At 37.7% G+C, this 22,361-nt stretch overlaps 2 protein-coding genes and 1 long non-coding RNA gene across 13 annotated transcripts; all 3 read left to right on the top strand.

The window, feature by feature from the left end:
* LOC137933926 (uncharacterized) lies at positions 1–12,174 on the top strand. Of its 8 annotated transcripts, XR_011109144.1 has the most exons (15): positions 1–421; positions 1,081–1,628; positions 1,718–1,807; positions 1,904–2,143; positions 2,334–2,555; positions 2,719–3,019; positions 3,142–3,461; positions 3,554–3,648; positions 3,738–3,835; positions 3,939–4,015; positions 4,097–4,187; positions 8,042–8,119; positions 9,008–9,084; positions 9,676–9,753; positions 11,641–12,174. XR_011109144.1 is itself a non-coding variant. In XM_068778048.1 (12 exons), the coding sequence occupies exons 1-11, from the start codon at positions 157–159 to the stop codon at positions 4,184–4,186; spliced, it is 2,346 nt and encodes a 781-aa protein (XP_068634149.1). In that variant the 5' UTR covers positions 1–156; the 3' UTR covers position 4,187; positions 4,384–4,788. The 8 variants fall into 8 exon arrangements, 3 of the variants coding, with proteins under 3 accessions (XP_068634149.1, XP_068634150.1, XP_068634148.1); XR_011109147.1 differs by lacking the exon at positions 9,008–9,084 and having other exon boundaries at positions 3,142–3,455; XR_011109145.1 differs by lacking the exon at positions 9,008–9,084 and having other exon boundaries at positions 11,648–12,174.
* Positions 12,175–12,602: 428 nt separating this feature from the next.
* Positions 12,603–20,557, top strand: LOC137935187 (uncharacterized). 3 transcript variants are annotated; one of them, XR_011109240.1, is made up of 8 exons: positions 12,610–13,672; positions 14,180–14,278; positions 14,406–14,450; positions 14,589–14,726; positions 15,168–15,497; positions 19,730–19,821; positions 19,921–20,012; positions 20,302–20,373. XR_011109240.1 is itself a non-coding variant. In XM_068779877.1 (7 exons), exons 1-7 carry the CDS (start codon positions 13,274–13,276, stop codon positions 20,402–20,404), a joined length of 1,206 nt encoding a protein of 401 aa, XP_068635978.1. In that variant the 5' UTR covers positions 12,603–13,273; the 3' UTR covers positions 20,405–20,557. The 3 variants fall into 3 exon arrangements, 2 of the variants coding, with proteins under 2 accessions (XP_068635978.1, XP_068635979.1); XM_068779877.1 differs by lacking the exon at positions 19,921–20,012 and having other exon boundaries at positions 12,603–13,672; positions 20,302–20,557; XM_068779878.1 differs by lacking the exons at positions 19,730–19,821; positions 19,921–20,012; positions 20,302–20,373 and adding an exon at positions 15,624–15,867 and having other exon boundaries at positions 12,622–13,672.
* Positions 17,232–18,910, top strand: LOC137935188 (uncharacterized). Of its 2 annotated transcripts, none has more exons than XR_011109241.1 (3): positions 17,232–17,468; positions 18,009–18,166; positions 18,643–18,910. It is a non-coding gene; the product is annotated as an uncharacterized lncRNA (long non-coding RNA). The 2 variants fall into 2 exon arrangements; XR_011109242.1 differs by lacking the exon at positions 17,232–17,468 and adding an exon at positions 17,822–17,880.
* Positions 20,558–22,361: the final 1,804 nt, after the last annotated feature.

Below are 22,361 nucleotides of genomic sequence, written 5' to 3'. Positions count from 1 at the left end.
TCTCTATTCTCGGCATCTAGGGTTTCTATTGTTTTGCTTCCTCGCTTGTAACTTTTATACTTCTAGGGTTTGTCCTCGACGTTTAGCCGTTTTACATTTTCACTTTTTTTCATTTGACCTGACTGAGCTTCCGAAGTCTCTAGCTGCAACCTAGAGATGCCACCTCGATCGGCGAAGAAAGGGGCTGCTGCGGCTGGCCAGAAAAGGAACGCGGCAGGAGCTGTCAAATCGGCCCAGAAACCTAAGAATCAGCCGGTCGTTCAAGAAGAGCCGGTGAAAGTTGAAGAAGTTGCGGCTCCGGTGATTGAGGTGAAAGAAACGGTGAAGGTAGAGCGGGTCGTTGAGGAGAAATTGTTGCAGAGGCCTTCTGAAACGGGAGGCGAACGGAAAACTGAGACCAATGGTTCTGTTACTGTTAAAGGTTGGTTTAATGCTTAATTCTTTGAAACTTGTCTGATTTGAAGTGGTTTGTGAAGTTTTTTTCGTGTTATCTGTAGAAAATTGTTGGCAATTTTGCTGTGAGATTTTTTCATTTGTAGGAAAATCGTTGTACGATGAATATTTGAAATGCCCTTGAAACTTAGCCTTAGGCGCTTGTGGTATCCTTTTCGCAGATTTGCATCCCTTTATCTTTTGTAGCCAAAGAAAATGATAATGGAATTAGGATGGCGGTATAAGTGCACTTCGCTCTTTATTTCGAGAGCCTCGCCATTGTTTTACGGTGGTCAAATTCTCTAGTGTAGAACTTAGTTCCTTGCTATCGTTCATTCTGAAGCTATTACTATTCTGTTGTATACTTAAGTTGCATGTTTCCGTTCATCTAATTTAGGAGTGTGCTTAAATTGTGCTTCGTCTATTCTCGTTATTGCCGTCCGCTTATATTTACTAGGTATTTAATGAAAATCAACAATAGAGCATATTTATTACCACGACTGTGGGTAGGATAGGCGACAGATTCTCATCTTTAATTTTATGGATATTTTTGTTACCGGTAACTGGATTTGGAGTTGGTTATGATTCTATTGGAGACTTTCTTCTTGACAAGTAGTGCAAAAAGCATTTACCCTTTTGTCCTGGCAGAGGAGGAGATGAAGGGTGCATTTGTGGAAGACGATAAATGTGAAAAGCTTGATCTTGAGGATGAGCCTGAGTATGAACCTGAAGAAGATATAGTAGTAGAGTATGACGAAAAGGATGTTGAGCATGAAGTTGTTGAAGAGGAGGTGGATGAGGTGGAAGAAGACGCTGAGGAGGGCGATATCATTGAGGAGGAAGAAGAAGCTGATTTTGCTGATGAAGAGATGGAAGAAGATGGTGGTGAGGAGGAAGTTGAAGAAGAGGAGGTTGAACATGGAGAAGAGGAACATGATGATATTATTGAGCAAGAGGACCATCATGAAGTTTTCAAGGAGAGGAGAAAGAGGAAAGAATTTGAAGTATTTGTTGGAGGATTGGACAAAGATGTAACAGATGAAGACCTCGAGAAAGTATTTAGTGTAGTAGGTGAGATTGTTGAAGTAAGACTCATGATGAATCCACAGACTAAGAAGAATAAAGGCTTTGCTTTTTTACGTTTTGCTACAGTAGAACAAGCAAAGCGGGCTGTCTCGGAGCTTAAGAATCCCGTGGTACTTTTTGGAACTTCCTTTTTTCTGCTATTCCTTTTAAACGATTGAAAATATATATGTTTTTATTCAATTTGAAATTTGGATGCTAGATCAATGGGAAACAGTGCGGTGTTTCCCCAAGTCAGGACAGTGACACCCTCTTCCTTGGAAATATATGCAAAACATGGACAAAAGAAGCTGTAAGTAAATTGGATTATCATCTTATCTGTTGGTTTATTTAAGGTTGGATATCTGGGCCCTTATCTCCTGACTATGTGAAGTAAACATTCTCTCAGTTGAAAGAGAAGTTGAAACATTATGGAATTGAACAGTTTGAGGATTTGACGTTGGTTGAAGACAGCAACAAAGAGGGAATGAATCGTGGTTTTGCCTTCCTGGAGTTCTCCAATCGTTTAGATGCTATGGAGGCTTTCAAGCGCTTGCAGAGGAGGGATGTTTTGTTTGGTGTTGATAGGAATGCAAAGGTTTCTTTTGCAGACTCTTTTATTGAGCCTGATGATGAAATCATGGCACAGGTATTCTGACTGAGTTCAGTTCAAAAAGTGGTTACAGCAGAACTACTTTCAGTTGTTTAGATCTTTTATGATTCTATAATCTGTTTTATATGTCAATTGACATCCATGACATGAATTGTATGATTTGTCTTCTTTTTTATGACAGTCAAGGCCATATATAATATAATTTTTTATTTTTATTTTTCAACAGGTTAAGACGGTGTTTATAGATGGTCTGCCTGCATCATGGGATGAAGATCGTGTGAGAGAGTGTATTAAGAAATATGGCGAAATTGAAAAGATTGAGCTTGCTCGTAACATGCCATCTGCAAAGAGAAAAGATTTTGGGTTTATAACTTTTGATACTCATGATGCTGCAGTGAAGTGTGCTGAATCCATTAACAATGCGGATCTTGGTGAAGGAGATAATAAGGTTTAATGCCAATTCCTAATATTTTTGTCTTTGTTTTTATTTTTATTTTGTTACAAATGCAATTGTGAGTTGTGTTATCTTTTTTATTTTTTTAAAAAGAAAACTTGTATATTTTCATTTCCTGTATGCACATTATCCATTACTATAGTTCTCTGTACTGCAGGTGAAAGTTAGGTGTAGATTATCTAGGCCACATCAGAGAGGTAGAGGGAAGCATTTTGGTAGAGGAGATCGTAGGGCTACACGGGGAGTTTTTCGAGGTGGTAGGGTATCATGGAATCATGGTCCACCTCGTAGAGTGCTCCCCAGGGTTCCTAGAGGAGTAATTGCCAGGGGGCCTCCACCCCCTGGACGAGGGGTCAAGAGAACTGTTGGACCAAGGGATAGACGTCCATATATGGCACCTGCTGAGAGAGTGAGACCCTTGCCACCACCTGTAAGATCCTATGACAGAAGATCCGCTGGTATTTTCTCTTCTCCTCTACTTTTTTTTTCTTGATTTTAGCTCTATGCATTTAGTCTTCTTATTTATTATCTTATTCAGATCAGTTTTGATATGAGGATTTCTTATTTTTTGTTTGAGCAGTTGCACCATATCCCAGGAACAGTTCAAAGAGAGACTATGGTAGACGTGATGAACTACCTCCTCCTAGAAGTAGCAGAGCTGTTGCAGACTATGGTTCCAGGGTTGCTGCTCACAGACGTTCATCATACAGAGATGAATATCCTTCGCGTGGCTCTGCCTACTCCGATGTTGCTCCACGTACTGTATCTCGTGCTGCTGCTAGGAGACCGTATGCTGATGAAGGTTATGGAAGAAGACTTGAAAGGGCTCCAAGTTACAGGGAAGGTCGTGGTCGTGATTATGATTCTGTGTCGGGATCCAAGCGCCCTTACTCAGTATTGGTTTGTGTTATAATCCTGGTATTTCTTTTGGTATGGATATGGCTAAGCCCTGTATTCTTAATCATGTCAAAATACTTTTTTTTCTTGAAAAGGATGAGGACCCACGATATGCTGATCCTCGCCAGTCAAGAGCACGCATAGATTACGAAGTTGGTGGTGCTCAGTATGGAGATACTTATGGTGACAGGTCAGTTTGACCTAGCTTTAAAAAAATGTGGTTATATAAATGTTTGCTTTAACTATGATGTCATTTTGCATTGGATATTGTGTTAGCAGGGTTGGAAGATCTCATCTTGGAGGCTACAGTAGTGGCAGGAGTTCAATGAGTGGTCAGGAGTCGCTCTATGGAAGTCGTCATGGCACGGGCTATGGAGGTAATACATAGTTTATTGCACCTGAACATGTAGGGGTCTTTTTGAAATCTCTGTTTTGTTTTCTGAACTTGCTACCCTCGTCCTTTGATCATCTCTTCTTTAGGTTCTCTAAGCAGCAGTGATGTTGGTGGAATGTACTCCTCAAGTTATGGAAGTGATTACCTGTCACGTGAACCTGATGTATGGCTTCCAGGCTTTAGAGACTAAGGTCCCTTTTTTTTCATTTATTACATGTGATGCTAATTTGCAGGACTTCTGCAGGTCGGAGGTGGTTCATACTCATCTGTCTATTCTGGTCGTAGTTTAGGTGGTGGGTACTTGGGCAGTGGCAGCTCTGGATCATACTATTGAGGTGTGAGAGTTATATTTCAGTTCTTTTTTTTTTCTTGATTCTATTGCTCGAGGAATTATGCTTTGTCTTGTCTTGGTTTTTGGATATTTTTGGGTGTTTATTTTTATGAATGTAAGTGCTTTGGATTTAGCTGACAGTCAGAAGACAAGCATATACGGAGTTATCGGTTACATACAGATTTATCTTTATGGCACAGATTCGTCATCAAAGGAGAGGCTGCTGTAGGTTGTGGACTGTTGAAGCCTTTGAAATTTTTTTGTCTATGGGCCTGGAAGCAGACATATAGAGCCTGTTATTCCTAATGAAGTAGTGGAGTTGAGTTCGCTTGATCAAATTTTACAAAGATTAAGGGCCTGATGGTTTTTTCCAGAGAAGGGACATTATGTCTTGGTTTTAAGCTGTAAAAAGACATTGAGTTACTGGTTCACAGCCAGATAACAGGAAATATCTGTGGCAATGGTATATGGCATGCACAATTGTCACAGAAGTGTACCAGCTGGATAAAGTAGTTCAATATTTCTTTTAAGCTTGACAATTGTCACGTAAGTTTGGAGCTTCAGATGCTTCAGATTACTTCTACAGGCTTTTTGGATATTTTGTATGGCTGATCTGTATTGGTTTAAGTTTTATTATCAAATGCGACAAGGAAACTTGCTGGGCATTCATTTATTTAAAGTTGTTTGAGTTTTGGATACATTGTGTGGGTGAATTCTTCTGGTTAAGTATCATACTGCTACCAAGGGTGGGATATCCATCCCACATGAAAAGGAAGTTTTTATGGGAACAAAATTCCTGGCTGGAAATCGATGTTTTCAAAGTGATATTGGTAAAGGAAGAAGGTTTCTGTTATTATGTCTCTTGTTACGAGAACATGAGATACATTTTACCCTCAGGATAAGATACTGAGTGGTGCCATTTGATTCGCACTTTTGCATGCTAATTATGGATGTGGTTGAAGATCCTGACTCTGCAACTTAGAAGTGCTTTTTGCCTCTGGGTGATTATTGATGATAGCTTATTGGCTGGAGTTTTCATTGGCAAATCTTGTTGAGACTGCATTAAGCCTGTTAAGGGGGAGACAGCTTAATGGATACTAACAAAAATGTGTGTAGAATAATTTTGTCTTTACTTGAGCAAGTGAACAGGGCATCATTTTCTTTTGATGAAGGATATAAAGTGTGGAGCATATGAGATGTTGCGACTAGGAAGTCCATTCTGCACTTTCTAGTTTGCATGTTCTTAAGATTATCATATTTTTAGTTATCATTTTCTTTTGATGAAGGATTTAAAGTGTGGAACATACGAGATGTTGCGACTAGGAAGTCCATTCTGCACTTTCTAGTTTGCATGTTCTTAAGCTTATCATATTTTTAGTTACCCGCTAGCTTAATTTGTTCTTGTCTTGTCTCAAGTACATCAAGATAGTGCATGTTTGGTTATCTGATTTATGGCTCTAGGGTAGGCCATTTTAGGAATATTTTAGTATTATCGGTAGTATTTCCTTTGTTTTTCTGTATCTGAGTATTGCTTGGGGTTCTTGGAAATGGGGATTTCACAACTTACTTGTTTCACAAATCCTGGAGCCTATAGGTTTACTCTTTCCCTTGGGAGTCAAGAATTCATGTTGGCTTTTATTTTCATGGACCATGCCTTTTCTTATGTCCTGAAAATGTCATATGACCAATAGCATTTGGAGGTTGACTTTGTGTGGCTGCTGAACATTGGATTTCTTAAACCCCTGAGTGGAATTAGTTTTTGAGGTACTGCTGCGTTATTCTTATGCCAATCCTGTGCCATAAGTTTTGGTTTAGCTCATGAGACTAGTGGTTCTCTAGAATTTAGGATTGGCTTGCTATAATTTGATTGGTGATGAAGCTACATTTTTCAAATGGTTGTTGAAGCCTTTTTTAATAGAGGTGAACAAGCCCAAGGAACAGGCTAATACTGAAGAAAAAAGAAAATGACAGGAACATCAAAGGTAACAAACAACTCACTGGTGGATAACTAGCCTTGAAGTGAAGTGAAGTTCCTTTTCTCGCAAGGTTGTTTGCTATAGAAACGACAGTGAAAGGGTTTTTTTTTCGTAATGTGGCTGATTGAATTATTGTTTTTGTTTTTGGTAAGACCAAAGTGAACTGAAGGATGGGTGTGGGATGTCCTTCAAAAGGAAAAAGACAATTGGAATGAGAACAAAGCAGTGTTAGTAATAGAAAAATTGGCCCATTGTGAAATTTCCATCAGATCTACAGAAGAATTAATGTGATGCCCTTTGAAACCATCATTTCTGAACTCTACTGAAAGAAAGGAATATCTGCTCCTCTGCTTCACTGATACAGGTCTAAAAGGTGCTACATAAAGGGAAGGGAACTTTTGATGGATATATCTGACTTATTAGATATTTCTGTTTTTTCTTGTCACTGTCAAGATACTAATTGCAGGGAGGTGCCGGTGTTTCCGCGAATCCATATTTATGCAGTTAGAGGGTCTTTAGAGTAGAATTTTCAATGAATATAGAAGTTTCTGATATAATTCGAAGTGTATGACACTATAAGATTTTCATCATGACCGTAAGAGCTTCTGATGTAATTTGAGGGAGACTAGAGTTGAACTGGAAATTCTTAATTTAGGTAGTGAAATCCTGGTCCCCTTGTCAGTCCTAAGTCTGAAACTGCTTTGCATATGTGATTGTTTCACTCTTCCAGTCTGGTGTTAACTGTGCACAAGATTGTTTTATATTTGTAATGGAATGCTTTTTTCTAGCAACAGAGCAAGAACTTTTGATAACCTAGCGACTGAGGTAGTACCTGGTGTGTAATATTCTGTTTTGTTTTAGTTTTATTTGTCAATGATTGATGATTTTTACTAGGCTAATATTTTCATTTTGTCTGCATGAGTGGAAGGGGGGTAAGAAATTGTATTATACTCTTTTGGAGACTATTGTTACTTGATTTCAAACAGTGAATTGAAGAAAATCTTTCTCCCTCATGGTGAAAGAAGAGAAAAGGCCCCACTCCCTTTTTGTTCTTTCTTCAATGGGCCTTGCTAAGGAAGATGGGAGGTCTTGCTTCCCTTAATTCCTTTTCAATTTTTGGGAGTGGATTTTCTTCATAAAATCATGGAATATGGAAAGATAATCAAAGAAAGAGGAATAAGAGAGCAAATTTTAATCATCAAAATTTATAAATATAATTAATTTTTTTTATTTTTCATTTTTCGCATGTGTCAAAACCAGAGAAATTTTATTTTTCTTCGACTTTTTCTTCATTTTCTATGGGCCTCCAAGCCGATAAGAAAATTCTTTTCTTATATTTAGAACATAAAATTCGTCATTAATTCTTTGTGATCGTTAATAACATTGTATTATTGGCAATATAGGTTTCAGTTTCCAGGAAACTTTTGCTGGAAAGTATGGCCTATTTATGGTGCAGATGTAAATAGATTTTTTTCATGTGTACTTTGGCACGTGTCATAGTAGAGGCATGTGGGGTCCTCGTGCGTGACTGCGACGCTCCCCCCCCACCACCTATTCTTTTTGCCCAATTTTTTCCTTCACTCTCCGTCGCGCACGTTAAGAAACTCTCTGCAAATAATTCGCGTTAGCATCGCCCCCATTTCGAGCTGATTTCCTCTTCATTTTCTCCGCGGCTGCGTCTTGCGGAGGCACACTAGACGGCAAACCCTAATCTGATTGGAATGGAGCCAACTTATTCCGATCGATCGTTCTCTGACCGCTTATGACGAGAGAAAGATCGATCGGAATAAGTTTCTGCGATTGTTCTTTATACTGCAGATTCTTTCCTAGTTTTCCTTTTCCATTGGAAGGTAATTTACGTGGTTCTTTATATTCTTTTTAGATCACACCAGTCTTGAGAGGGTGTTTCTGTATACAAGGACCCATGGATGAGGCAGAGCAGGAACTTCAGGGAAATAAGGTAAGGGTTATTTGAAGGAGACCAGATTTATGGTCCGGTCTATCTGTATATGCGGGTATGGGTATTATTCATTTTTTGGATATGCTAATAGGTTTTATATGAAAAATCTCATGATTAGAATTTTCATCTATCGCTGAATGCACTTCACTTCCAGTCTTGTTGACTGCTTGAAATTCTTTTTAGCCCTTTCCCTATGTTTTTAGTGAAAGGCTTCTTCTTATTTCTTTCACTTTCTTTATGAAACCGAACAGCCATTTAAAAAAAATAGTAGGAAAACGGGATTTGAGTATGGAAAATCTAGTTTGCATAAAGAAATTTTTACAAATCATTTCTTTTGGCTTTGGAATTTTGAGCTATTGAGATGTCTATGTATTAGATTTTTCCTTTATATGTCATCCGTAAGGAGCTCATAGCCTCATAAATGCAAATGACTATCACCATAGGAAATGTTATATATGTATAGCCCTTTTTACATCTAATGCATGGTGTCTTTGGAAATGGAAAACACAAAAACGGATAAGGAAAAAAGGAGATGGGCTTCTTGTAGAAAAGAGAGAGAAGTGTTTGATAGAGTGGAGGCAAAAATGTGGGTAAAATCAGGATAAAATTTTCTTTTCAGAAAAGTTCTTTTTTAGAAATTTAAAATGTAAAATGTAAGGCATTTTAGCTAAACTTGTTTCTTGGCTTTGTTAAACTGTTTAAACATAACAATTGTCTATGATGACTGGACAAAGGGGTTGTCTAGAGAAATTCTGGAATTGATCTTAATTTACAAATTTCATGATGGTTTTAGGGGCTGCTCCCCCTAAAATTTGAGATGTATTTGCCTGATACACATTACATATCAACTGTATGGTTTTAAATCATGAGAAAAGTTATTTGATGCAGTTGAAACATGGTCGAGTCAACTCAGATTTTGAGGACCCTGATAATGAAGATGGAGTCAGACAATGCCAATAAAAATGGTAATTAAGAGTCTATCATTAAACTTATAAATAGTTTCGATAAAATTAATGCACTATAAAATATTAACAAAACTTCTACATAATAAATAATATTAAAATATATATTTATCGACCATACATATTCGGTAATTAATACAGTCATTTTGTTTGATATAAGATTTACAGTAAGTTTATACAAATTTAGATAATAGAATAATTTAAATTTGTATCAAATAACAAAATATTCTTTTATAATAATCTTGGCTGCATCAGCTTTTAGCCAGCCTCTTCAAATGACTTTTTAGCCTTATTCACCTTCTCCTCCAAATGAGTTGTTGCTTCTTTAATCTTGCTTAGTTTGGTTTTGGTAACTAGGTTTTTTATGATTATTTCTGTCTTTCTTCGTTGAGTGGGGAAGTGTAATGGAGTCTTTTTTGATATAATGTAAGAGGCAACTGTTTTTGGGATGATTTCCTGATGAATATCTGACTGAACTGATTATTTTATGCTCTGTTTGTTTAGTTTCTACATTGTTCTTTATACTGGAGAGTCTGTCCTCATTTTCCTTTTCCATTGGAAAGTAAGTTATGTGGTTCTTTATATTCTTTTTAGATCAAACCAGTTTTGAGGGGGTGTTTCCATATACAAGGATCCATGGATGAGGCAAACGAGGAACTTCGGTGAACTAAGGTAAGGGTTTTTTGAAAGAGGCCAGATTCATGGTCTGCTCTTTTTGTATCTTAGTCATTTTTTGGGTATGCTAATAGGTTTCATGCCAAAAATTTCATGATTAGAATTTTCAACTGTTGCTCAATGCACTTCACTTCCAATCTTGGTGACTGCTGGAAATTCTGTTTAGCCCTTTTTCAGATTTTTTCAAGACTAACTCCTTCAGTCTATAAATCTCATCTAGGGGGTCAAAAGAAACTGACTCCTAGTAAATATACAGATTGGTGTGAAAGGTTTTTATTTTGTAGGATTAGGATGGTTTTATTTTTAGTCACGGATCTGGGTTTTGTTGGTTTTTTGACCTTCCATAACATCTTACTCTTTTATGGCCTTGGTGGGAGCTATGCTGTCATCTCTGGAGATTGCATAATGATCACTTTGCGTACACTTTATATCTGTCTCATCCAGAGCCAGGAATTTTTTGTTTTATCTAAATGTGGAGTGCGATGATTGTCACCGTTTCTTGTAGGTCTTAGTTGTTTTTTCCCTGGAGCGGGAGAAAGGTAGATAAAGAGTGTGTGAGGATGGCTTTAATCCTGGTAGGCGTGTCTTGGAAGTAAAATAGGGAATGATCCACCTTTCAGAGTCCTAGTTCCTCTTAGGATAAAATTTTCCCTTGATCAACTTTTACTGGTCATAGTTATTCTTCTTTTCCTCCTCAATTTGTAATTTTAAAGGCTTGCGGCTGTTTTCTGTATTTTTCTTCTCTTTTATTTCTCTGTGTTTTTAATGAGAGGCTTCTTCTTATTTCTTTCATTTTCTTTATGAAACCCATCAGCCATTTAAAAAAAAATAGTAGCTCCTGTTAGGTGGAAAACAAGATTTGAGTTTGGAAAATCTAGTTAGCATAAGAAATCTTTTACAAATCATTCTTTATGACTTGAAAATTTTGTGGTATTGAGATGCCTATGTATTGGATTTTGCCTTTTATATGTAATCTGTAAAGAGCTCATAGCCCCATAAATGCAAATGAGCAAGTCATGTGAAGAACTGATATAGGTTTTGAGGCACTAGCAAGCAAGATCAACTGTGTAGTTCATCAATCTGTTGGAAAAATTTCTCTTCCCTTGAGTTGGCACAACCTACTAAAGCAGTAGACCAGATGCCCTCCATTTCCAAGAAGTCATGGAGAACAAGAATGTCAAGTCAGACTTCTGACCTTGGCCAACTATTGAGAAACTCGGCCATCCCAGGGTATGGCTACATATGGCAGTATGAACCATCTTCTATTGCAAAGTTAAGAATTTTGGTTTGTTATATGATCCATATTACTTTGAATGTTCTCGAGTTCTTTCGGAGCTTATATGGCTTGCAGTATGAACCATCTTCTTGTTACAGTTAAGAATTTTGGTTTCTTGTAGGATCCATGTTACTTTGAATGTTCCCGACTTTGATAGCTTATATGGCTTGCTGGGGTGGTTGTGAAATGCAGAGAAGTGGTGGAAGTTGCCTTGAGTTCTTCCATGGAACTTTAAGCATAATTATCCTAGAGTTGTTCTTGGGTTTTCTTCTGGTGGACCTAAATAAGAATCCTTTTGGATGGTTGATCATGTAGGATACTTTTCTCTTATCTTATTTCAAATAATCTAAGGGAAACTAAATCGATCAGTGTATCAACATAAAAACTCAAAAATGAAAATTTGGTGCATAATCAACAATGTCTGTAATTCTTTTTAGTTTGAAACTGTTTTTTGATTGCTCTTTCATAAAATTGTTATGAGATATCACAGTAGGGAATGTTATATATGTAGCCCTTTACATCTCTTATGCATAGTGACTTTGGAAATGGAATAGATTCATCTTTTGCCATTTTGTCTTATTCTTTCTTACATCTTTTGTTGTGCTTAGGCGGAAGTGGTGAAGAGAAGAAGTTGCTAGTGTCCAATCCAATGGTCTTTGCAACTCTTGAGGAACAGAAGCCATGTCATGTCGGACACAGGGAAGGTGCCAAGCTTCCGTTTGAAGCATCTAGGGCAAGTCGATCAAAGACGTGGGCAAAAAAGGCAGATTGTACTCTAGTTGATGGAGAAAAAGATCATAATGAAGCAGAAGAGTAATAGTAAATTGCTTTTAGGGATAGTTCTCAAGTAGACAGATTTTATTGTAGAACAAACTTAGACACCTTGTTTCTAGAGACTTTCTGGGCCACTAAAAGATCTTTCTTCCCAGTAGATTTTGGTCCTGCCAAGGATATCTTAGTCATTTTTTATTTCGTCCTCATTTTCCTTTTCCATTGGAAGGTAATTTATGTGGTTCTTTATATTCTTTTTAGATCAAACCAGTCTTGAGAGGGTGTTCTCGTATAAACAAGGAACTACAGTGAAATTAGTTTTAATGGTTGTTTGAAAGCGACCAGATTCATGGTCTGCTCTTTTTGTATCATAGCCATTTTTTGGATATGCTATTAAGTTTCATGCGAAAAATCTCTTGATTAGAATTTTCATCTTTTGCTGAATGCACTTCACTTCCAATTCTTTTTTGCCCTTCTTTTTTCAGGACTTAACACCTGCAGTCTATATGTCTCATGTAGAGGGTAAATATACAGTTGTGTGAAAGGCTTGCATTTTTTAAGGATTTGGATGGTTTTATTTTGAGTTATGTGTCTGGGTTTTGTTGCTTCTTTGAGCATCCATCACATCTTACTCTTTTTATGGCCATGGGGGGAAGCTATGGTCTCATCTCTGCAGATTGCATCATTATCACTTTTGCGTACAACTTTATATTTGTATCATGCAGAACCTGGCGGCTGTCGGCATCCTCGCTACAACACATGGCCTTACATGCCCGGCAACAATCCGTAAGAAGAATTGAACTTAAAAATCAGTACCCCATTTTTCTGCGGGAACCCAGAGCTCTAAATTCTTTATTCCATTACGGCACTCCAACTCTCTCTATCTTGAGTACGATTCTCATTTTCTTCCCTAAGAGTCGGGGAAGATAACGTACTGGAAAGGGAATCCCCTTCTTTCCCCTCGGTGGATTGGTCGCCTGAGGAAGGGGGAAGCTTCGCCTATCTTCTCTTGCTTGGGTGGGGGCAGACGACGCCGGCGGGCTTGTTTTCTCTCTTAGCATCTCTAGACGATTGAGAAATTAGTCTGCAGGGTCCCTCTTTAAATAATTAAAGACAAGAAGTTGGCTATTCGCTGGCATCAATCAAATTTTTATTAGAATAACATGCAAGGATACCGGTTGAGAATTATTGCTCACAAAATTAAGAACTCAACGGATCCGATCAGATCATCAGAGGGGAATCAAAGAGGAGGGACTGGAACCGTACAAAAACAAAAATAGTACCTGAAGTCGTCGGTTTGTTGTGATGAGTTTCTTCGTATGCACCTGCCCAAACCCCCAAGTTTCAACCGTGCAGCGCATTCGCTTGTTGCTCTGCAGTCAACGCTTCTGATCCCAACCCAACTGCAAAGATCGAGAGGTCGAAGAAACCGGAGTTCAGATTCACACGACTGTCATAGTCTCATAGCTAATGGCTCGAAACCGGAACGAGCCCGATACTGGGCGCTGCGCTTACCTCTCTCTCCTCTCCATCGGCGTTCTTTCGTGCTCTTTGGTGTATCTAGCTGTATCGTTTTCCTTTCGGCCGGTCTCCTTACCCTCCTCCCTTTCCACTACGTTATCTTCCCGGTCTCTGGGGGAAGAAAAGGGGATCCGTACTCAAGATAGAGAGTTGGAGTGCTGTAATGGGAGAGAGAATTTAGAACTCTGGGGTGCTGCAGTCAAATGGGGTACGGATTTTAAGTTTAATTCTTCATCGGAGTGTTGTCGGGCTTGTAAGACCATGTGTGGTGGCGGGGATGGTCCTTGCTTGTGCGATTCTTGGGTATTTTGTGGCGACAAGGAGAAATGTGGGCCCAAGTTCGGTGAGGTAAGTTGATTTTCGTTTTCTTTAATGCTAATTATTTGGAGTTAATAATCTGAGGTTTGAGAATGTGAACTGACAACAGTTTCCACCGTTTACAAAATATTGGAAGTAAATTTCCAGTTTATATACATAGCCAAAGATATGGATTGCAGTGGCTGTCCAAGAGAAGTATTATCTATTTATATATTGGTCGGATTACATTTATTCATTAAACTTTACAATACTTCTTGGAACTTGGTTGACAACCCTTTTCTTGGGAGTGATTTGGTTCACAATCCTTACCATCAAGACAAGGACAGTCATTTAAGAAAATGGTTTCTGGAAGAGACTATGAAAGAATATTGTTCTCCTGTCTTAGTGTACACTTTGGATTTTCAATCTTTTTTTAATGGCCTATATGATGAGCGCATGTTAAACTTTTTATGTATAGTGTATATATGGCAAGTAGTGATGTTAGGACTTGTTTTTCTTACTCTTATCTCCCCTTTCTGTTTCCTGTTTTTGCCCTAGTGCTGGCTAAAGAAGCAGAAGGACCCACTAAACCCTGAAATGCAAGATTCTGGTGAGAAAGTTATTTGGACCTCAGGGCTTATCTTTGGAAAAGGAGAGGTATGTGGGCAAGTGGTATCTTGCTCTTTCATCTGCAAACTTGTGGAGTTTATACATCAAAAAAATGTTTGGTGCATGAGTTTTCCTGCTGAGAGTCTTCCATTCTGTTGTTATTTCTTTCATACAGGGTATCATTGCATTGGAGACAAAGTATGGAAACCTTCATGTTAAAGTAAGTGAATTGATTTCTCTCACTTTAAGCTTTTCCAGTTGGTTCACAACTTGGGTGTATAAGTGCTGGACACTCAATCCTTGTATGACTGCATGGTGAGTCTTTTCTGCTGTTCTAATCCATCCTTTATTGCTACAGCTATTTCCTGACTGTGCTCCACACTCTGTGGCCTATATCTTTGAACTGTTGGACAGCCGCCACTGTGCTGGCTGCCAATTCTATCGTGCAGAAGGCCGGGGAAGCTCTTGGGATTCAGAAGGCAACCATATTGCTGATGTAAATCATAATTTCTTTCTTTGTTGTGTTCTCCTATTGTTTGATTACAAAAGTTCCAAATGTTTTCCTTTTAATCTGGGAGTGGTTCTGGTTCTCATACCATTGGGTCCATTTGAGTGCCTTTGCTGGCGCTAAAAGATGTACTTAGCTTATTTGCCCCTGACGAAGACTGTTGCTACCCATTGCATGGATAGACAAATGGAAGGATAAATAAAAATGAACTGGTTCACACACTTGTATTGGCAGCAAGATTTGTCCGATCCAGTACATTTGGACAATGGCTGAGCCTCTCTGGGACTCTTTGTTCCTTGTTGGTAGAGTCCTAGTAGCAAACTATGCTGTTGTTCCGCAACAGGGGATGCTAGACTGCAGTATTAGTAAGACATCACGTTCTTCTCATCTTACAGCACTAGTAATAGAAATTTCATGTGAACATTGCAGGCTCCTTTTGGCCCTCCGTTTGCATTGATTCAAGGAACTCTAGAGACTCAAGGAACCCCATTCAAAGAGATACCCAAGGAAGCATGTCCTTCTGTAGGAGGAGGATCTGTTGCTTGGATTGGTTCAGGACCTGAATTCTTTATAAGCCTTGCTAATCATGACGAATGGAAAAAAGCTTATACTGTCTTTGGCTCTGTGCTCCCTGAAGACATGGAAATTGCCGAGAACATTTCACAACTCCCTACCACAGCAGACACTTGGAGTAACATCCAGGTTGCAATCTTAGAAAAACCTGTCAGCTTGTTGCTGAGAAGAATCACGAAAGTCAAGGTGAATGAACTCTTAGACCCTAAGGAACTTGACTAGAGCATGTTTTTACTCTTGCATTTTTTGGAATCTTTTGAGGTCTTATTCTGTATGGTTTTTGATGCTTTTGATTTTTCATGGACATTTTAGGATCTGAAATAAGATGCGGGTGCCTAGTTGGACTGCTGTGCTTCTGTATGTTTCAACCCTGTGCCTTCATCTTGTGGGTCTTCCACTTACTGGAACGAAGATTTTACTCATAAAAAGTTTGTAATGGAGTAGATGAGATGTCTCCAAATGGAACGTGTAGACTTAGTTGAAATCAGATTGTTCATTGTTCTTTTAAAGCCAATTATCATGACAAGTTGAGTGGAATCACAAGATTTTGCTGCAATTTTATGTGATATGGAAAGGTTTAAACACGATTGGATCTCGAGAAAGTTTGAAACTCTCGAACTGATGCATGAACATTAAGTTTTGAATAACGCCTCTGGGTATCATTAAGAACACAGGCAAGTTACTATATATAATTTGTTTGCTACTCAATAATCGTGCAAAGACGTTTCAGAAACCAGTTTGCCGATTTTCAAATCACTGACTAATTGTATTTGTTATCTATTTTATCTATTGACCATGCAAAAGGATTTCAGAAGAATCCATTCTAATGTTATTGTATAGGAGCTAAATGTAGAAGGAAAGAAATCAAGTTTTGTCAAAGCAGGTGGGATGAAACTTAAGGTTAAAATTAGTTAGACTAAGGTTTTCCTTTTTGTAGTGATTAATTGATGAAAAACTCAAGTAGAAAGATAAAAAAAGAATATTTTTTTTTGGCAGTGGTGAGGGTTTGGTCTTGGAGGTGGATGCCCGTAGGACCTAAAAAATTCACCAAAGTGTCTGGATTTTGTGAATCATTTGTGTTCTTTTACAAGTTGTTTTAGTTAGTGTATGGAAGGTGTTGGCAGTGAAACTTGGCAACATATTGACCTAGAAATTGAAATGGCTTCTTTATATAGCCGGCTCACCTACTCCCTTACAAGTAAAGTTCCTGTTTCACCTCCCAAGGTGATTGATGTCAGGGTTCCTCTCTTGCCCTCACATGAGAAGGATACAAAAGGCCATAATTAAAGCTGTGGATGCTTGCTTGAAGGAGTTGAGTAAGACAATTAAGGTCAACGTGGAGGACCTCACCGTTGAGAATGGTCTTTTTAAGTCATTTGATGAGATTGTTTATCAGCAGCTGGACCCAATCTGTCATACCATCGGTAAGAGGATCAAGCAACTGGTTGCAGATTTGAGGATTCTACGGAAGTTGCAGGATTATCAGTTAAGTGTGGGAATGATTACACTTAGATTCTTTTCTTTTAAGTGACCATAGCTCTATTTTTCTATCATCTTTGTGGTTGAGGAGAACTATGCCAGTTCTTTATTTTACCAACGGAATTTTTTTTATGTTATGTGTTAGCAAGGAATTGGTATATGTATTAGATATGATGTGGTGACATATTTGAAGTGTCTTGACACTTAAGAGCGTCAGACGGGGTTAAGTCTGTTTGGACTTTTGCTGATTTGAGTAATAAGATTTTTGAATTTGCAAAGAAGAGGGTTTACCAACCTGTGCCCTTGGATGTATGAAAGTTGCCTGTGGAGCTTAAGAATCTGGCAAACAAGGGGAGTGTGAAGAATGAGAAGAAAAATGAAAAGGAAGGTAGTCCTCTCGTAGCAATGCTCGATATTTTTCAACTAAAGCCAGCAGAAATCTTACTTGCATTTTATGCACTGAAATAAGGATCAGAGAACTAGTCAAAAAAATTAATCACAAGCAACTTTGGTTAGAAAAAGAGGTGCTAATCCAGGTATACTGTCTGATATTTCTTTTGTGTAGGCACTAGAATTTTTGGGTCTGATGGGAAGGTTAGTGCTCAGATCAGTATGAGTTCTGGGTGAGTCTGGATGAAATTTTGGAGGAAGCACCACAATAGAAGGTCTTGCATGCGAGTAAGAGAGTTCCACTGCTTTTCTTTATGAAATAATTTATCAAAGTTATGTTCTCTTCCCATTTTCTTAAAACATGAAGTTGTCTTCTTTTAAAAACCCAATTTAAAAAACGAAATCGAGTTTGCTGTTGCCTCTTATCAAATGCAATCTCAAGTTGTGCTCTGGAATCCTTTGTGCAATCAGAACGAAATCTGCTAATTTCAAAAAATCCTATGTTGGTAAAAATGAAGAATTGTAATATCTTGCATTATGGCTAATTTTGATTCATCAAAACACTTATGCTGATGTTTCTGAATCTTTTGTATATTAGCTACTGAACTCTGTTTATCTTTTAATTGAATCATTTGTATCAGTTGCCAAAAAAAGCCAAATTGGACAAGATTTATTGTTGATAAGACTCTAGTATAATGAGGTAACCTTATTGAGTTGGATTTTGTCAATTCTGTTTCCAAATTACATGTTCTCACTTGAAGTGATTATGCAGTTTGTCATAATTTTGTCCATCATAATCTACTGTATTCTTTATTGCATTGAATACAGTTTCCTCATCAGAAAGTGCTGGAAGAAGTAAATGAGGAAAAGCAAAAAAACAGATTTTGGCAGGGGAAGATGAATCGATTGTTGAGGATGGTGATAATAGCGGGATGCTTGTGGCTTGCAAAGATGAACATGCATTCCTTGTGAAGGGGCCTGAAAAGGTGCATTGCAAGTGTATAGTTTGTTTGTCATATTCATTTCTTTGGATGTTAAATCATTGTTTTTTATTTTGTTTGATCTGTTAATTGTAGTGTGAAGAATGGTCAATGTCCCAATCTAAAATGAGTTGATATATTAAGTTTTTAAGTTGGGTAATAGGCTTCGTGAGTTGGCTTGACATTTTGGGGTAGAAGCTGACCCAACTTAATGTGGTACTGGAATTAGGTTCAAGCCCAAACCCATTTGTCTGTTTGCTCTGTCCCATCCCTGTGTCACACTCACTCAAGCCCATTTTTCCATCTGTATCAGGCCTGGATGTAAGAATGGGTGTTGGTTTGGGTAAAAGTTTCACTTCTGAAATGATTCGAGAACACCATTGAGTTTACATGTTGGGCTATAACTCCCCCTAAACAGGTTAGTTGTGTTGGGATGGAATTGGGCCCAACTTAATATTGTTTATTTTTTGTTTTATGTACAGGCCAAGTGGGCAGAATGGGAGTACTTGCTGGGAAAGGGTGAGTTAGAAGCCCTCAAAACTCACATTAAGAAGAAGAGCCAGGAGCCTAGAGGTATTGGTATACTGAATGGGGCTATCCCTGTTGGGCCTTGAGAGAACACAGAGACTGCTATAATATCCAAGCTGAATCATGATGCTGTTATGGAAGCGGCATCTGAGATAAGCAATCTAGTGGAGAAAAATCATATTGAGGGTAATTCTGAATCTAATACTAGCAAGTAAGGACAAGGATGGGGCAGAGGGAGAGCAAATGGTTGGAGCCAAAAGGGGAAATTGAGATTACCAAAAGTAAAAACATGATAGAACCCTCTGATAATGATAAGTTTGAAAATCTCAGACCAGAAGATGAAGCCCAAATCTGTGAAAACAATGCAAAAGATATTACTCTTGAAATTTTACAGTCTAAACGAATCCCACCAGTTCAATTTATACCACGGATGGTGACCATCACATACTTGATGTGAAACCTTCCCCAATTGTTGTCTACCATCCAGACATGTCTTTTCTGCGGATGATGTTTATAAAGCTAAAAATCCTTCAAAGAAATTAGAAGTTTATTTTCTTTCTTGAAGATTCTACGGCAGTACAGAAGTTTGAAGCTAGTATACGCAGGAAAATGGAGCATTTGAATCATTGATCCGGCAGAAGTCATTAATGATGATCCCCATTGATGAGGTTTCATTTCTAGTTTCTTGCTTCTAGCTTCATATGAACATTGTTTGTTTGTTGAAGTCAATAGATTTCTCGTCAGAGATACGTAATGCTTTAACCATTATGTGTTCCAGAGATATGTGAATCATGCATTTCTCTATTAAGTTGACCTTTTCAGTCACGTAAGATAATATTTTTAGAAATAATATCTTCTCGAAAACAATGAAAAGCCTTCTTCTCATCCATACACATTGATCTAGCATGTAAGTTTTTATTTCCATCTTTCATTTGGTTATATGGGGATTCATGGGCTTAACAACAATGCATTGCATGCTAGCAATCTGTTTCTATTATCTCTGAATATCTGCTTCAAGTAGTGGCTTTATATTTGTACCAGGATCACCGCCATATTGGATTGACTGCCCCCAACAAAACACAATCACTGATTTCACAGAATCCAGTAACTAGATTTTGGAGAACAAAATGCAGGTAGATAGATAATTAGCTCTCTCCGTCTCTCTCTACCTTTCTCTCCCTTTGGATTTGCTAACTTAGTGCCTTCCCCTCTTTAACTGATTTTGCCAATAGCTAAGATGGCTGCTGGTACGCTCAGAGCTTTTTAAACCTTTCTGGAATTCTTCTAATCGAGTTCTCACAGGGCAAGAGTTTTTTCCCTTCAGGTAGAATAAATTGAAATGTGTTTCAGTGTTTTGCAATAAATTCAAATGTAACTTTATTAGAGTTTCATGTGATTAGAGCTTTATAATTAGCTTCATTTTATCAAATGCTTTGCTTTTCTGATGCTGTGATTTTTTAATGTTGTTAATTCGCTTGGGAAGAAAACCAATTCACAATTTAAAAGATGCTGAAATTCAATTCAAATAGCATTTACAACATTAGCTGCCCTGAAATTTATGAAATTGATGAATGTTTTTAACAAAAAGAAACCTGAATTCTGTTTGTTTACAGAGCTGAAAACTACAACACAACGGCAGTAGAGTTTCTGAGACGTCTACCAGTTGTCACTGATTCAAACTACAGAGCTATAGTGGTTGGTTGCAAATTGCAATAGCTTAGCTGAACTTGCTCTTCTACCTGTTGACAAGTTTGCGGGACTGATGGGTGGTCACAAAGCAGCACTTTGGGATTTTCTTGATGCCAAGTGCCCTATCATGTTGTAAGTCTAACACATTAGTTATTGATATATGAGCCGAGGTTAGCTATATTACAGCCCGGGATCCTAAATAAGATAAAGATCCATATCACTTTTACAACTCCTGCATACAGCCTGTATCTAGGTGTGGCATTGAACCGAACCGGTTTGCGAGCAACTCAAGCTTGGCTCGGTTTGATTCGGTTTATTTAGATTTCAAACCGAGATCAAGATCCAGATCGGGCTGGTTTAAGTTAACGAGCCGAACTTAAATGAACCATGGTTCGGTTCAGAAGTTCGTGAGCCGGCTCGTTAACTTAATGAGGGCTCGGGTGACTCCATGTGCAACACGATCACATAGACGTGTCAGGTTTTTACCCGATTATTAAGCCGAACGGGTTTTTGTGCTCGATTATTAAATAGGTAAATAAATAGGTATATAAAATATTTGAAATGTTATATGCTTAAATTATAGTATAAAATCTTATCAAATATAAAAAAAATGTATAATATGAGTTAAAATACAACCAAATTATTTTTAAGTAAATATTTGAATAAGCTATTCTCTTTTAAATTATAAAGAAAGACCCTCTACTTACGAATGTAATCTTAAAACTTACAAAAATTACTCCTCATTTTATCAAATTATTAAGTAACAGTATAACAAGATACAAAATAACATTTACTCATATTTATTTGACTTAATAATTTATATGTAAATAATCAAGAAAATACTTATCTGGGCAAATGATTTTATTCAGAGTGTATAGATAATTTTATGCCGAGTTAATTCATAGAGGTCATGTTCAATTTTATGTAAAATGTATGCATAATTTATTGGCATGTATTTTATGCAAAGTTTTAAATGTAGGTTGGAGCTTGAACTCAACTCGAGCTTGATCTTGAGCCTAAAATTATAATCAAGCTTGATCCCAATAGGCTTGACTCTAGCTGGAGTTTGAGATATTTAAATCAAACCCAACTCGAACATAGGTAGGTTCGGGTTCGGCTTGATTCGATGCCACCCTTACCTGTATCAACCTCTCTAAAATCCATGATGTTTAGAACGTCATGTGAGTCATGTTGTGGAATCGGCAAACCATAGATTAAGCCCTCCGTGAGATGAAGCACCTGCAATTAGTTGAATCTATGATTGTTGATGTGCGGAGTATGGATGGTACCAAGCCAAATCGGCTCGCTTTGAGCTTGACTCGAAAAAAGCTCAGATTAGTTCAATTTTACTTGAGTTCGGATCAAGCTCAAACTTGAAATAAAGCTCGTTCAATATAACAAGTCAAACTCGAGATTTTCCAAGCTCGTTATGTTAGCTTGTGAGCTGATTCGTTATCATAGATTTTTTTATAAAAATACCCTTTACTCTAATTGCTCCTGTCAATTTCCTTTTTAGTTGGTTCATAATTGTTCTTATTTACCTCAAACCTCAAAGACTATTGATAGTTCAACTTTTTTGGGTTCCTCAACATCTAATGTTGTTGTTTGCCAATGGAATAAAAACTATTGATAGTGGTATTTACTCTTTCTTTTAGGTCTATTAAGTTGGTTATTATACATTAATATGTTCCATTACAAATTTTTGGACTCCTCTGTGGTAACTTGCAGTTCAATGGTACTAAGTTTATCACAATATTTTTTTTAATTCATTTTTGTAATTTTTTATTTTTATTGTTTTAATTATAGGTTGGAGCTCGAACCCAAACTCTGTTAAATTTTTTTGGCTCAATTTCATTTCCAATTTTAGGCTCGAGGCTAAGCTCAACCTCGAGTTCGAAATATTTAAATCAAATTAAGCTCGAACATATGCAAGTTCGAGCTTGGTTCGGCTCAATGCCACACTATTCAGAACAAGTTGTGCGTC

Source organism: Aristolochia californica, unplaced genomic scaffold (genome assembly GCF_029961685.1).
Source record: "Aristolochia californica isolate CCGP_79_NKW_82.1479 unplaced genomic scaffold, dmAriCali1.0.hap1 SCAF_6, whole genome shotgun sequence".
Lineage (NCBI taxonomy): Eukaryota > Viridiplantae > Streptophyta > Magnoliopsida > Piperales > Aristolochiaceae > Aristolochia > Aristolochia californica.
Note: the sequence above shows the minus strand (reverse complement) of the source record. Positions and strands in the feature narration are given on the sequence as shown.

Bases quoted from the DNA above. Each gene is read 5' to 3' on its own strand.
- LOC137933926 (XM_068778048.1), top strand. From the start codon at position 157: ATGCCACCTCGATCGGCGAAGAAAGGGGCTGCTGCGGCTGGCCAGAAA. The intron at 422-1,080 runs GTTGGTTTAATG...TTGTCCTGGCAG, and splicing joins TGGTTCTGTTACTGTTAAAG to AGGAGGAGATGAAGGGTGCA. The intron at 4,016-4,096 runs GTATGGCTTCCA...GGACTTCTGCAG, and splicing joins ACCTGTCACGTGAACCTGAT to GTCGGAGGTGGTTCATACTC.
- LOC137935187 (XM_068779877.1), top strand. From the start codon at position 13,274: ATGGCTCGAAACCGGAACGAGCCCGATACTGGGCGCTGCGCTTACCTC. The intron at 14,279-14,405 runs GTATGTGGGCAA...TCTTTCATACAG, and splicing joins TTATCTTTGGAAAAGGAGAG to GGTATCATTGCATTGGAGAC. The intron at 14,727-15,167 runs GTAAATCATAAT...TGAACATTGCAG, and splicing joins AAGGCAACCATATTGCTGAT to GCTCCTTTTGGCCCTCCGTT.